The sequence below is a fragment of the Spinacia oleracea genome, chromosome 1 (genome assembly GCF_020520425.1).
Source record: "Spinacia oleracea cultivar Varoflay chromosome 1, BTI_SOV_V1, whole genome shotgun sequence".
Taxonomy (NCBI): Eukaryota; Viridiplantae; Streptophyta; class Magnoliopsida; order Caryophyllales; family Amaranthaceae; genus Spinacia; species Spinacia oleracea.
Genome location: NC_079487.1, coordinates 97911932 through 97928374, shown reverse-complemented (window position 1 = coordinate 97928374; position 16443 = coordinate 97911932). Strand labels below are relative to the sequence as shown.

Sequence of the window (16443 nt, the reverse complement as noted above, 5' to 3'; positions counted from 1 at the left end):
TTTTTATAATTTTTACTAATGCGAAATTAAAAATATTAATTGTCAAAGTAATGCATTGTATACTGCACATAATGGAAAAGTGAGAAACAATATTATGAAATAGAGGGAGTAGATAAAAGTTACTAATTATAAAAATACACAAAAATAAAAATAAAATATATGTTTAGGGGGGGGGGGGAGGTTTGTTAGAAAGACGACAAATTCGAAAATCTTGACCAGTAAAATGTACTTATTGATTAACTTGCCTCTTTTAAAAATCGTATTATGTTATACGTGCAACTAACTTTACCAACTGGATACTGAATGTATTTAAGAGTGAATTCCAAACACTGCTCTAATGAATATATATAGGTTAGGCTGCAGATCGACAATATAATGTAATTAAATTGGGGGAAATTTTAAGGGTTTAACAAAATTCAAATCATTTTTGGAAAAAAAAAATATGATTTAACAAATTTCAAAGTCAATCTGGGGAAAGTTCATGGGTTTAACATAATACAAAATCAATTTGGAGAAAATTACAGGGTTTGTCAAAATTCAAAAATTAAGCAAAAAAAAATCTAAGACTAAAATTCACTTTCTATATAATTTTTTAGTTCACAATTACAAATTCCAAAAAGTAATCAATGAATCGAAAATTTCATTGGTTTAACAAAATTCAAAACCCAATTGGGGAAAATTCCAGGGTTCATCAAAAATCAAAAATTAAACAAAGCAAATCAGACTAAAATTCACATTCTACATAATTTGTAATCGGTTTTTTCATGAAATGCCCCTGAGGTTTGCAAAAACGCACCAAATACCCTCGCGTCTTTTGAATCACATAATATACCCCTATTTTTTTGTACTATTCATGAGATGCACTTGGAGGTAACGGACGTTAGTCCGCCGTTAGTTACATTTTACCATTTTACCCTTAATTTGGGTTTGGCATGATTCACCTGTAATTGTTTTACAGAAATTCAAAAAAAAAAAATCTCATCTTCTTTTCTTTCTCTCTCCTCTCCCCTGTTCTTCCTCCTCCTTGAATTCTACTGGAACCCTAAAAAATCTGGATAGATCTGCAAGAGTCGCGACTTTAGACTTTCTATCTCCTACTTGTTTTTTGCAAGGTTTATCTTTGCAGCCAAAAGTCGACATACACGCACGTTTGGCCGACGGCTACGCCGCCACCGGAGATTTCGCCGTTGATTTCGGCAGATGACGCAATAGTGGATGCGCCGCCATCGCCTCTTTCGGGAACAACATCCGCCATACCGCCCGGACCTCCAGCGGCTGTTCCACCGGTGGGCGTGAGTTCTGTTTCGTCGATGCCGACTTCAGGGATGTTTCGTCGCTGCCGATAATTTGGTGGTTGGAATTGGGCTTGGAGGGTTAATTAGGTATTTGTTTGTATTAATTATTCATTAATTGGTTGCTTGAACTTGTACGGTGAAGGAATTTGAATGTGGGTAAAGGGAGTAGTGTGATCCAGTTTGTTCGTTTTTGGATCGATCATTAACTTTCTCTGGACTGATTAGTCATTTTCATGGTGAAAATTCAATCTCCAATATTGTTTTTCTTTTTCTGGAGTAGCAAAAATAGTAATACGATTTCATTTTGTTCATTCTAGTACTAGCTAGTCTGTTCTTTGGGTATGTCTTCTTAATTAACGAGTACTTATGTAACATCAATTTATCCAGCTAGCTAATGTAGTGAGCTTTGAGTTGGTAGTCTAGGTGACAAATCCGTTTCAGTTCCAGGTCCAAAACAGAAAATTATTTTGACTAAACAAGTACTTCTGTAACATCAATTTATCTCCTAGAAACGAGCACACTGAATTTGGATGGAGTAATCAACTAATCATGATAAATGAGCACACTAAATTTGGATATACAGGGAAAAGGGGTCGATCAGATTGGGTTCCTTTGAGTCAGTTTACTGTAGGTGATTAGGTCATAGATTTCATGTGATAGAATTACTATGCAGATTCTGGGTTTGGTTAGAGTTTGGTCGAATTCTAGTTGACTCATATTTGGATCTATTGTCAATTAGTTTATCAAAATTATTCAATGAATTTTGCCATGAAGTTCGGGTAAATTCAAGTATGGTTCTGTTTTGGGTCTGAGTAATTAAGGTTTGGTAAGTTTGGGAAAGTCTACTACATACCACACTCACGTAAGGTTGATTCCAATACTTGTTTTATAATTCAATGAGTCAATCCAACACTTGAGCTGCTTAGATTCAATTCCTGCAATTTGGGTATTTGGTGCAAATAAGTTTACAAATAGGTGTATATTGTGCAATAAAGTTTATAAATAGGGGCATTTGGTGAATTATAAACATGACTTAACGGAGGACTAACGGAAGGTCGGTTTAGGGGTAATTAGTGCAAACTTGGAAAAAAAAATAGGGATATATTATGTAATTCAAAAGACGCGAGGGTATTTGGTGCGTTTTTGCAAACCTCATGGGTATTTCATGAAAAAACCGATTTGTAATTTATAATCTATAATTTCGAGCATAATTCATCATCGATTATATATTTCAAACATTAATGTAATGAATAGGAAATTTCATTAAAATTTTCATTTAAATTCAATTTGGGGAAAAGAAAACTTCTCTCAACTGTTTCAAAGTCGACCAATAGAAAAGATAAATTAAACAAAAAAAACTTGGATTTTAAATTTAAAACCTCAATGGAATTTAAAACTCAGTGAAATGTGGAGCCCATTGTTTCAGCCAATGAAAAATCATTGTGTAATTGGCCCACATATGTAGCATTTGCCTATCATGCTTGGTTGGACTCGTCTCCCCAAAGTTTCACAAATTTAACGGAAAAAAATATTTTTGATTTGATTAATTTGAAATTATAAACTCAATGAAATATGGAGCACATTGTTTCAGCCAATGAGAAGCCATTGTATACTTGGCCCACATATTCAACTATTGTATGTGTACAACTATTTTATGTGTAGCCTTTGGCCGAACTTGTTTGGTTGGATTCGTTTCCCCAATGTTTCACAAATTTTACGAAAATTAATACTTCCTCCGTCTTTTAATACTCGCAACGTTTGTTAGTTTCACGCATGCCGATGCACAACTTTGATCATTTATATCTTAAATTCTCTTTATGCAAAAATTATAAAAAGTTGATATTTTGAAAATACACATTGAGACGAATCTAACAAGATCTCACATGACTATGTTTTATCTTATATAAAAAAAACTACGAACAGTCAAAGTAGATTAAATGAATAGTGGCAAAAGTCCAAATGTTGCGAGTATTAAAAGACGGAGGAAGTATTGTATTTTTGGTATGATTTAATAAAATGCTTGCATACTTTATCTCTCTCAAAAAAGCCCTAGTTTGCCAATAGACTCCCTTATTACGGCGCCGTTTCATCCACCTTCAACACGGGAATATAGTAAAACTCTTCGTTGATATTATGGAAAATATTTCCCCGTTCCTTTAACCCGATAAAAACATGTCTAACTGGTAAAGGGTTTTCTTTTGAAGTTTGGGGTTTAAGGTTGAAGGAACCCGTCGGAAAAGTCAAAAAAATAAAATAAAATGGTGTTATCGAACAAGAAATTGAAGCAGCAAATTAGAGATAAATACGCAGAAATTTTAATCTCAAAAACCCCAGATTCAGAGATTCAAGCAAACCCAGAAACCCCAAAATCACTGAAACAATTTCTGGATTCAACAATCCAGAAACCCAGATTGTCAAAGAGAGAGAAGCGTAGGGAAAGCTTTCCATATGGTGAAAACAAGGATACCCATGTGGAGGAAGCTTCTAGAGGGAAGAAGAGGAGAAGAGAGAAAATAGGTGGTGAAGATGGGGGTGGAGTTGGGCTTGAGGTGAATGAAAAAGGCGGCCAGACTCAAAATTTGAGTAATAAGAAGAAAAAGAGGAAAGAGAAGGAGAAGATTGATGTGGGAGAAAAGAGCGGGGGTGATGTTGAAGTGGGCGTAAAAAATGGGGGTGGAGTTGAGCTAAAGGAGAATGAAAATGGCGTCGAGACTCAAAATTTGAGAAATAAGAAGAAAAAGAGTGAAGAGAAGGAGAAGATTGATGTGGGAGAGAAAAGCGGGGGTGATGTTGAAGTGGGCGTAAAAGATGGGGGTGGAGTTGAGCTTAAGGTGAATGAAAATGGCGTGGAGACTCAAAATTTGAGTAATAAGAAGAAAAAGAGTGAAGAGAAGGAGAAGATTGATGTAGGAGAGAAAAGCGGGGGTGATGTTGAAATGGGTGTGAAAGATGGGGGTGAGGTTGAGCTTGGGGTAAATGCAATTGGGGTCGAGGGTGAGAATTTAAGTATTAAGAAGATAAGGAAGAAGCCGAGGTGGAAGAAGAATGAATTGGGAGTGAGAATCAGGGGTGATGTTGAAATGAGTCTGAAAGAAGGTAGTGATTTGAGCACGGAAAAAAGAGTACCAGTGAAGAAGAAGAAGAAGAAAAAGACGAAGAAGTCAAAATCGAAAGCGAAGATTGAGGATGTTGAGAATGTTGAGAATGTTGAGGAGAAGCAGTCTGTGGTTGAGAATGTTGTAATTCCTGAACAAATTGTTGCCGAGACTAGGTAATTTTGATTTTTGATGATGCCCATTTGCTCAGTTTTTTAGTAATGTGTTGTCTTTGATTGACATTGTTGCTGTATTGTTAAGATTTTGGATTAATTTGAATGTTTTTGATGTGCTTTATTAGTTTTAGATGGAAGTGGTACCTTACAGAGCTGTTGTTTTGGTTGTTTTGTGTCACAGTAAAGGAAATGATGATGATTGTAAGAAAGTTTATATTGGAGGGATGCCCTACAGTTCGTCCGAGGATGACGTGTGGAATTACTTTGATCATTGTGGTACAATAACCGATATTGATTTTATGAAATTTCCTGATACTGGAAAATTCAGGGGTATTGCTATTATCAGCTTCAAGGTACTGAACCAAGACTTTTTTTTTCCTTTTCTTTTTAATTGATTACTTATAGTATACTTGTGAAGGTCGAATATCTAATGCCTGCATCTCATTTTTAAATATTGAAAAAACATTATTGTGATAAAGTTAATAATGATACTATTGAATTCCGAGAGATGTGAGTGTAGGATTACAATGTGGCATATAGAATTAGTTGTTTATGAGAATAGTTTCTACTTGAAGAACAGAGGAAATTCTAGTCTTTCTATCACAGGATCCCAGCTGGAGCATAATACTCTTACTTATATGTGCCTTGTTTGTGTGACCTCTTTTGTCCTGTCTTATGAAAAATAGTCTTGGAAACACTGAGTTTATAATGGTACGATCTTGTTTGATCTAGATTAACACAAAGGACTCCTTTAATGTGTAAGAGAAGTTGTCAAACTCGCATTACACAGTAGTAACATTGTTATTGTACATTTGTAAAATTGTTGTAGAAATCTTATTACTTACTCCCTCCGTATTTATTTAAGAGATACACTTGGCCGGGCACGGGTATTAAGAAAAAGAATTGAATGAAATAAAGTAATAAAACAAGTGGGGTTGAGTAGATATTTTAATAAGAAAAACAAGTGGGGACCATGTCATTGTAGGGAGTGAGGGGTGGGGGTGGGGGTGGGGGTGGGGGTGGGGTGTAGATATATTATTTAATCAGATGGTGGGGTTGATAAGTTACTAAAAATGGCAAGTGTATCTCTTAAATAAATACGGCCGGAAAAGGCAAGTGTATCTCTTAAATAAATACAGAGGGAGTATATCTTAACTAGCGTTTAAGTGTTAACCATTTTAAAGCTTAATACCTATAATTTTTGCTGAAGAAGCTCAACAAGGGTGTGGTTATAGGACTCTTATACCCTGATCACAAATCTTTGAGAATTTTGATGGAAGGTGGTCTATGTTGGTTCCATCTTGTTATAAGGCTCCAAAAATTCCTGTTGGTTTTCCTATATTCTTCCTAGTCATGAATTTGTTGGGACAACTGGTATTGGACACGACAACGGTATGCCATAGCTTGTGCATGTATGTCTGTTCAAGACCTTGTTGGAGTCATTACTTGTTAGATTTGTCACTCTGATTGAGTGATGAGGAACCGAAGAAGAGAAAAATGCCTATATTGATAGTTAGGAAATAAGTGTTTTCTTGAATATTGATGATTTTTGCTATATCTTTCAGGTATTTACAACTCCCATTATTTCCTTCTCTTAGACACCTTTTGAGCAACGTTTATTTAGTATGTGCTATTATACAATATGCATATTGAGCCCCTCGAGTATCCTGGCCACTAGTCTCTCAGAGCTATTAGAAGACACTCAAGATAGTAGTGTTTTCTTGTCAGGGCCATAATCAATGTTGAGTATCAAATTGCGTTTCTTAAACTTTTTTACTGACGTATGAGTCATACCTGTTGGACTCCTCCAGTTGTAGGTCTAGCTAGACAGAAATATTATACGAAGTAGTTGCATTAAGGCCACAGTAGCTTTTTAAGTCACTTTTTTACTATCCTCTTCGACAACTGGATCGTCATGATGTAATACTCTTACACACCTTCATACCCTTCTTTCTATGCTTCTATGCGTCGTCTGATTCTTGTTACTCTGCATTCATAAAAAATCATTTAGGGTCCCCCCTCCTCTCTCCTGTATTAAGTAGTTGTTCCAATTTGGCTTTTACATTATTCACTGTCCCTACTTTGAACCTTTTTTTACTACTCCGAACTGTTAATGAATTTGTCTTAATGTAAATGTCTTTTGAAGGTATAGATGTTCAAAGTTGTGTTTTTATAGACATGCCGAATCAAACTGGGACACACTATTAAAAATAGAGGGAGTAATATTTTTATTTTATTTTTCATAATTTAAAAGATTGTTTAGGAAGGGGAAATTGAGAATCAACAACTGTGATTTGTGAATAGTGCAAAGCACATGGCATTCTCGTAAGTGAATGAGTAAGAAAAGCCAAAGAAAAAGGTGGAAATAAGAAAGAGAAAAGAAAAAAGTGAATTAAATGAATAACATTTGAATGTAAATGACTAACTATGAGTGTAAATGAATAATTTGGTCCCACTTGAAAGTCAATTAATTTACGATTATGCCATGTGATTTGCTCTCTTCAAAAATCACAGTTATTGGATTTAGAAGCCTCGTTTAGGATTTTTTTTTTTTTTTTAATAATCTTGTAGAGTGGTAGATAATTCTAACTACTCCCTCCGTTTTTTAAAATTGTTCTCATTTACTGGGGACTCTTCTTTGAGTGGGTGTAAGAAAAAGGTGGAAAAAGTAAGAGAGATGTAATAAATTAATTGTAATAGTGGGTAAAGTTGGAGAGAGATGATGAAAAAGTGTAATTATTACGGGGAAAAGGGGTAAGAGTGTAAGACGGTAAAGAATGATTGCCAAAAGGCCCAAAAAATAGAATAAAGTAGAAGTGGATACATAAAAAAACACATTTTTTGGAAAGTGGATACATAAAAAAACTGAAGGAGTATGTCGTTTTCATGTAATGTAGACCATTGATTATCAGATTCATCACATATTAGTGATACAGATTGTGTCTCTTGACTCCTCCGAGTTCGTTGTGCATGTTTCTATTCCTTTCCTCTTATTTTCTGTTTCTTTCCTCTGATTCCCTTTTCCGTTCTTCCTCTGCTTCTTCCCTTTCCCTGACCTTTATCAACTTTTGGGTAGGAACCCTATGTCATTTTGGTGCTTCTGTATTTTACGAATCAGAACCCTTTAATCAAAGATTGGAAATTGGAGAAACCGGTTAACATAAACAACACACTTCATCATAACACATTCTTACTTAAAGATGATATACAATAAATATTGTACATTGGAATAAAAGTTAAGTCAAAATGTTTAAAAGTTAACCCGGTATAATGTAAAAGTTATCTATTTTTTAGTGATAAGATTTTCCGCTTAATAAAAATTTTCCATTCAAAATCACTTATAATGTATAAAGGTAACTATTTACCCTTTAAAATGTTTTTCCATCGAAAATAATTTGTTACATAAAAGTTAACCAAAACATGGTAAAAGTTACCAAAAACTGGGTAAAACACTAAAACCCCGATGTACAGTATATATTGTACACCTAGTGCATGCAAGACCTTTTGTTATCATAATATGATATAGTGCTGACTAAGTATGACAGATAAATCCTTGAACTTAGTGCATATTCAAATAAATCGGTGGTTAATGTAGTTTTTCACTTTACATGATATTGGAGGAACAAGGGTCAAATATGAAACAACAATCACTTGACATGCCAGCATTAAATATTTGCAACTTCCAGACTAGCTCATGTTTCAAATTAAGCGAGGCTCACTGAAATGGGGCTGGATAAAGGAGAAATAGGTACGTAAAAGAGAGGAAATAATGGAATGAAATTATGCTGCAGGCCTGCAGTCATCTGCCTATCACTTGCTTTCTTTCTCCTTAAACATAGATGCTAGTTGAGGCAGTTGATCCAAATACATAGTTTTATATATGATCCAAAGCTTTTCATGTGACCCCATCCTAGTTTGTCATTTGCCACAAGTTTTTTTCTCCTTGCTATTAAGTCTGTTTACAACACTGATATAATACGTAGCTGAGACTGACATACTTCTGGAAGACATCTTTGCATTCATATAAGATATTAGTATTGTTTTATGTCTATCAAATCTAGTGACCTGTATGATCCTCCGACTCCAAGAAATGCAGACCTAAAATCTCCAATATAATTAACGTTACCATTGTGCCGGTGATCTTACTTTGCATGCTTTCTGTAGCAAACTACCGTAACTACCTCACCTATAGTGTTCCTTCAATTTGATGAATCAATATGTTTGAACATACCTCATCTTGGGCATGGAGAGACTTGGAAGTCATTGGGATATTTGTTCAGAGGATGTTCTGGCTTGTTATATACACCTAATGCAGATGCATATAAAAAAATGAAATAAAATTGAGATAATGGCATTAGTATCTGAGCGATTTGATATATGGTTCTGTTTACTGAGTATTTTCTCTTCATTCTTGAATTTCCTTTATAACTAACTAGATTACTAGAAGCTGCTTGGCTGTTTAACTGCTTTGGTGGCGTAGCTGGATGGTTAGCTAAGTCAAATTATTACTCCCCAACATTTTTGTTTAGTTTCCTTTGTGGTTTGACAGTACACCTCACTTCTTTGCAATTACTAGTTGTTGGATCGTGCGCTAGCGCGCACGATCCCCCAAGGTATACAAAATTATTTTTGTAAAAATGTTACTTAAAAGCTAGGAACTTACAATTTATGGTAAATTCTAAAAATGATATGTTAAAGTTAGATGTTGGATTTGCATGTAATAGGAAATAGAAACCATATGCGTTTTAATTGATAGTTCGAAGGTACAATATATAGGAAATTATACCCAAAGAAAACAATACATTTTGTATAGCAATGGAAGGGTTAAACCGTAAATTCTCTATTGTTAAGAATAAGACAAAATAAAACAAAGAAGGAAATGAGGGGCATGCACGTAAATGCACTATTGGGTGAATAGTAATCAAAGTATGAAGCTTTATAAGTGTTAGGATTTAGAAATCTTTTTATGCTTAGTACCTAAACGCGTTCAAGTTCTAGAATGAGAAATCACTATTTTCTGCTGCAAGTTTATTCATTCTTATTAAAGATTGCTTTCTTTCCTAAAAGTTTCACATGTTATCATGCTCTATGCAGACAGAAGAGGAAGCTAAAAAAGCCCTGGCACTAGATGGATCTGACATGTATGTGTATTCAACTATGCTCCCATCTATTGCCTTGTTTTGTTATTCAAGTTATACATCATAATGCATATACTCATGTGAATTTGCTGTTTATCTTAGGGATGGCCTATTCCTGAAAATTCAACCATACAAGGCAACTCGTACCACTAAACCATCATCAGAGTTCACCCCACCAGTGATAGAGGGGTATAACAGGATATATGCTGGAAACTTGTCATGGGATATTACAGAAGACGACTTACGAAAGATGTTCAGCGATTGTACTATAGCATCCATCCGGTTTGGAGAGGATAAAGAAACTGGTGAATTCAAAGGATACGCACATGTAGACTTCTCTGACAGTGACTCTCTTACAAAGGCATTGAAACTAGATCAGAAGTTAGTTTGTGGAAGGCCTGTGAAAATAAGCCGTGCAGTCCCTGGGAAATTAGCTATAAAAAATCCGGGATATGTCCCAGCAACACCAACTGTAAAACCTCAAGAGGATAATAGCGGAGTGATGCCACCAGCTGATAAACCCGAAGAGAAGTACAGTGAAGTTGTGCCACCAGTTGTGAAACCAGTAGAGAATTATTACAATGAAGTTATGCTGCCAGCTGTACAACAACCGCAAGAGAATACTAGCGGAGTTAGCTCGGGAAAGCTCAAGAGAAGGACTTGCTATGAATGTGGTGAACGCGGTCATATTTCTTCTGCCTGTCCGAAGAAACAAGCTACTGAAACCTCCTGAAATTTCAACCGAGAAATTCTCTGTGGAGACTAAAATAGGGAAAATGATTTTGATCCTCACTTGAAGAGTTAAATTGGACAATTTTGAGTTCGGAATTTGTACCATTATTTTTGTAGGAGCTATTTGAACACTTTGCACTATCCAAAGGGACAGGTAAGATCAATTTTTTTGTTATCTCAGATAAATGAGTTTCTTTTATCGCAAATCAACCAAAGATCAAACTTTTGGTTCATATTGCTAACTTGTATACATACAAAATCTATCTTTCACCCAAGTGACACATAGAGCTTAAGATCTAGGTAATATCTAAGGTATTTTTTGTGTGCTAATTCATCAATTTATTTATTATCTACTACTCCGTAATAGATTACAGTGGATTACATTCAGTTTTCTAAATCTCTAATTTTGAATTTCTTTAAAAAATAAAATTCTTTCGTGCACCTGATCTACAATAATATTAGTATGGACCCAAAATCAATAATTTTCTCTAACATCTTTTATACATACATTGAGACAATGAAATTTTTGTTGTTCTTATATGGACTATAATAAATTGAACACCAAAATTCTTAGACATAGTAATTATTTTTTCAATCATAGTAATCCTATGATTTTGAAAGCGAATTGTGAGTGAAAATCACATTATTTAAGCACAACATGTATCAACCACATCAATGATATTTTTTTCATAATAATCCACACACATGCCAAAATAAATTACGGATTTTTCATGAAATACCCCTGAATTTTCACGAAATTTACCAAATGCCCATCGACTTTCAGAAATTCACCAAATGCCCCTCACCTTTAATATAATACTCAAACTACCCTTACTAATGACGTGCCGTTAAGTCCTCCGTTAACCTACTTTCCAATTCACCAAATGCCCCTATTATAATACTTATATCACCAAATACCCTATTCTAAAACATAATTCACCAATAGCCCATTTCAGCAACAATGAGATTTTTCTCTTCTTTGCTTGGTGTTTCAATAGGGAACTCACCTTTTCTGCTTCGACATCTCGGTAACCGTACAACAATACTCAACATCATGTTCACTTTCTTTAACATTAATTATCAAAAAATGATGCTCTATTACAAAATACTATTTATTTCTAAGCTTAGCAGGAATGCCCTAAACAAATTCGAGCAATAAGAAAAGAAAATTGAATTAACATCGGTATGATATGTTCATTTCGGACCAGCATTTTTCTTCATGAGATGTTCCCTTCTTTGGGTACCTATGATCAAACGCCTTTTATGTATAGCACAAATTCAAAGAGTTTCGACATTTGTTGTCCAATGTCGACTTTTCAGAAGCTGAGCTTCACTGGAGGACTCATGTAATAGACTGAGTACACGAAATCTCCGCCAACACGCGTACACGATATACATACTACGATACTAGGTTGTTCTTGTTGTCTTCATCAACATATGAAGTATCCTAGTTAGTAGTTATCAACCTGATCACTCTTACGGTGGTTTAGGGGAACAGGGGAAGCAGAAGGAAAGCCTAACCAGGAAATTGAGACAACCCACCCAAACTTATACTCAAAGTTGACTCATCCCCAACTCTAGCACAAGAAACGCAACAAATTACCACACAAAGAGCTCTGACACTTACAGTTGCCTCATCCCCAACTCTAGCACAAGAAACGCAGCAGAAAAAAATGGTGCTAAGCTCTGACACTTAAATTACCACACGAATTTGACCGCACCCATATCTCCTTCACCAAATGCATCTCCACCACATCCAAATACTGCGAAAATCTCTCCTGCAACACCAAATTCTCATTCATTGCCGAGAATTCATCTTTACGTTTGGAGGCATTAATCGGGGCGAATTCGGGAAAAATCACCGAAGTCGGTGAAGACCACCACCCAAGCCACGACGAAGCGTCGCTAGAGCGAGAAGAGTGAGGATTATTGAGAATTGATGAGAGATTTTTGCTCGAAAATCGTCTTACTTGAAAGAGATGAATTTGAGCTTGTTCTTGAGATGTATTCTCGCTTGATGGTGAAGATGATGTGAAGATCGTGACTCCATTATCAATCGATCGATTATTTTTCCCTCTTCTCAGTGGATTTCGATCGAATTGCAAAAACCCTAGAAATTCGACGACATTGATTGCGTGATATTGGACATGATTGAGGGGTATTTCATGAAAAATCCGAATAAATTGGAGAGAACAAAATTGGAGATTTTGCACAAGTTCGAAGGAGGAAGAAAATGGAGGAGAGAGAAAGTTACTTGTTCACTCTCTCTCTCTCAGTTGAAGATACTACAATGGCGATGTAGATCTGGGAAGGAGAGGACTGCAAATAACTAAAAGCAAAATAAGGGCAAAATAGTAAAAGGAAGCTAACGGCAACTTAACGTCCGTTAAGTATAAGGGTATTTTGAGTATTATATTAAAGGTGAGGGGCATTTGGTGAATTTCTGAAAGTCGAGGGGCATTTGGTGAATTTCGTGAAAATTGAGGGGTATTTCATGAAAAATCCGAATAAATTATGCACATGTTTTTTAAATTCTTTTAGACATAGTCCACAACAAATTTAGTATGAACCAGGTCCATTTAAAAATTGTTGAACTTTTTAATGAAAAGTGACTTGTCCATCTTTGCACTTAATTTCCCTCTAAATTTCTTACATTAGACAAAAGATAGCTTTGCCCTTATGTTTTTTTTAGTTTACAATCTCAATCAATAGGCTTGTCAAATGCTCATAATAACAACGACAATTTTAACAATTCACTTATACCCACTACTTTAACCACTATCCGAGTATCTGCTACTGAACCGTTAAAATTTGGAGTAACTGCTCTCACTAATTTGCCAAACATGGCATATATTAATAATTCTAATCGAAAAGTAGAGGTAATGTCAACTTGATTTGTTTTTTTTTTTTTTTTTTAATAAAACTCAACGTGTAGGTAACTTGTAAACCAAACAAAGACAAAGTCGTTTGCTCTTATCTACAAAAGATAGAGGATAATAAGTAGAAGGCGTTTATTAATGGCTAGGAATTGAAAATTCAAAGTAATATAATAACTTATATAATAGCCCTAATTATAATTACGGATAGAATTAGGATAAACTAAACTAAATGTCAACGATTTCTTAATATCAAATTGACATAAAATTATGTTCATATAGTGATGATTCCGGAATCACGCAATACCTTCTCCGTAATTTGAATGTTTACCGTTCAAGGAAAAGACGAGAAAATTTCCTACGTGCATGCCAATTCAATTCCACGCAAATTTCTTATATGTAGTCATAATTTGATAAACGATGTTTGTTCACATTTTGTTTTCTTATTATTCATACCTCCTTAAAATTAACTTGTTATACAATCAATTCAATGAAAGAAACAAACTTCACTCACAATGATCTTATAAGCAATTTGCCAATAGATTTGATTTACAAGATAGTTTCTTCCCTTCCTTATTCATCTGCCGCAACAACGCAATTATTATCCAAGCCATGGAGTCGCTTATGGGATAATGTACTAGTTCGACATGAAACTATCGATGATTTATCAACTGCGATTTCAACCTTTATTCAACATGTTGACGACTGCAAACCCTTCATCCATCCTTGGAAACTCTTTTATAAATTCGGTCCAAAAAGTTTCGTTTTAGCAACCGTGTTAGGAAACTTTCAACTTCATTTACATTTTTCTAAACTAACTAAAAAATCAACAACCTTTTTCCACTTAAGTTTCAAACCAAGTAATAATACCCAATTATTACTCAATACACCTTGTTCACCCCTTACTAATAATAATACGTCGACGTTTCATGTCAAAATTCTCCATTTGAAATCCGTGAGTTATTCAACAACGGAAACTATTGCATCGTTGGCAACAACAAGTTTCCGATTTGTAGAGAGTTTGTGTATCGAGGAGTGTAAGGGGTTACACTCCTTGAATGTTGCTAGTACGGAGTTGAAGAAGTTGACCATTTTAAAATGCTTTGAGTTAAGTAGTCTTCATTTGAATACTCCTAAACTTGAATGTTTTTATTTTAAAGGGAGTCGTCCATGGATTTTGGCTAAGGGACTCAAATATGAGTTAAAAGATGTGATGCTCGATTTTAGGAGAGGTGCTCGTTCTAAGCATCTTGGATGTTCTCCTACGTTACTTTTATCGTCTTTGATCAACATATCGATTGCAACTATTTGTCGATGGAGCTACCATGTAAGTTTTGCAACCTTTTTTTTTTTCCGTTTAATAAGAAGTATCGTAGATTTCAAATTCCACGACAAAGAAAATCGGGTACCCAAGTGGGTAAAGTTTTGCAACCTTTAAGTCACTTAATACAATATAGGTGTATATTGCCTGCATCTGATGTATAAAAAGTTTGTTGTACATCGCGGGAAGTTTTATCCAGTTTCATAACTTTTAACATGTTTTGATTAACTGTTTTTTTTTATATATATTATGAAGTCATTTTTTTATAGAGAGATTACACAGTTACTTTTATGAAAGAATAACATACTTTTAAAAAGAATAAATTTATCACTACAAAATAAATTATTTTTTTCATCATATCGATCGGTATAACTTTTAAGCATTTTTTATAACTTTGCATCCGTCTTAAAATATTTATTATTACACCGTGTGTAATTGAGATTTGTGCACTTAATAATTATGTACTACCTTTGTATTAGAATTGGTTGTCACGTGACTGGTACAAATTAATTACACTATATATCAAGGTGACAAACAATTCTACACATGAAGAGATCCATCGAGCATGTTTTGATTCATCTATTTTTCGTTATTGCTAAACCGGTTGGTTATTGTTGTAGGAAATCAAAACATCCGGGCAATATTTAAGTTGTGACAAGTTCAAATTGTATCATTTGAAGGAGTTATGGTGGATTGATAGGCAAATTGATGAACAATCAATCAAAATGTTATTATCTTTCTTAAGTTTAACCCCCTCTCTTGAAAAACTCTTTATCACAGTAAGTTTGGTTTCTTCTCTCATCCTATTCCTAAAGCAAAAGGAATTGGATATACTTCGTAAAATTTAATGTAGTCAACAATCTTTTTTTTTTTTTTTTTTCTGAAAATATTTTATAATCATACCATATGTCATGTCATCCATCTCATAATTCTGATGTTTTCTATTTTTCTTTTTTATGGGTTCAGATCGACCTCAAAAGCTACAATTTTCAGAGGATGTCAAAGTGTAATAGTAGAACAGAAACAAGACTGGTGAATTTGAAAATTGTGAAGATTAATGGGTGCAACAACGAAATGGAGGAAAATATGTTGGTTGAATCTTTACTTGGTGCAACTACGTCACAACCATTAATTATTTCTAAATTACAAAACAAAATATTTGAAGTTGATCAAGGCTTGCTACAACTCCAACACCCTCACATGAAATTCTAACCAACATAATTAACGATCCTTAATTTGGCTTTGTAAATATAGTGACAATAGTGTACATATATTTGTATCAAATCATGTTTCTTGAAGCAAAGAAGCTTGGATAACTTTTGCGACGTGACAGGATAGTCAGGTTCATATGATATTTGTATGTATAAAATGTTCCGGTGTTGCCGTGTTGAAACAATGGGCTTCGTATGAAGGCCCTTTCGGACAAAGTTACTAGCATTGGGGGTGTTTCCGAGGAAAGTCCCTCCGATGCCTAAGTAAGAACGATGCTCGGAATCTAGAGAAAAGTTCTCTAGAGAGTAGCCTTAAGGCGGTAAATTGGACGTATCTTGAGGTGCGAGCCTTGACGGCTTATTTATAGTGTTTGTGTAATAAATGCCCATAGGTCATTTATTGCTATTGGACCTTAGGCCTTTGTTGGTGGCTGACCAGCCATGTTGAGTAGAAATGGGTTTGATGTTATTGTATTGAGCCATTGGGCTTTGGACTTAGTGACCAAATTAGTGTTCAATTGGGAGCCCAAACACAAAATTAATTTGAAAGATTAATCTATATAGTTTAAATACACGTAAATTCAAGTAATTCAAAGTAA

General features: G+C 34.7%; 2 protein-coding genes across 3 annotated transcripts; both read left to right on the top strand.

Annotated features, from left to right (window-relative positions):
• Positions 1-3427: 3427 nt before the first annotated feature.
• On the top strand, positions 3428-10766 carry LOC110776797 (phragmoplastin interacting protein 1). The gene is made up of 4 exons (XM_021981361.2): positions 3428-4566; positions 4748-4919; positions 9661-9707; positions 9807-10766. The coding sequence occupies exons 1-4, from the start codon at positions 3554-3556 to the stop codon at positions 10435-10437; spliced, it is 1863 nt and encodes a 620-aa protein (XP_021837053.2). The 5' UTR covers positions 3428-3553; the 3' UTR covers positions 10438-10766.
• A 2856-nt stretch (positions 10767-13622) lies between these two features.
• Positions 13623-16382, top strand: LOC110776802 (F-box protein At2g39490). 2 transcript variants are annotated; one of them, XM_021981367.2, is made up of 3 exons: positions 13624-14639; positions 15254-15412; positions 15600-16382. In XM_021981367.2, exons 1-3 carry the CDS (start codon positions 13803-13805, stop codon positions 15843-15845), a joined length of 1242 nt encoding a protein of 413 aa, XP_021837059.2. In that variant the 5' UTR covers positions 13624-13802; the 3' UTR covers positions 15846-16382. The 2 variants fall into 2 exon arrangements, with proteins under 2 accessions (XP_056693117.1, XP_021837059.2); XM_056837139.1 differs by lacking the exon at positions 15254-15412 and having other exon boundaries at positions 13623-14639.
• Positions 16383-16443: the final 61 nt, after the last annotated feature.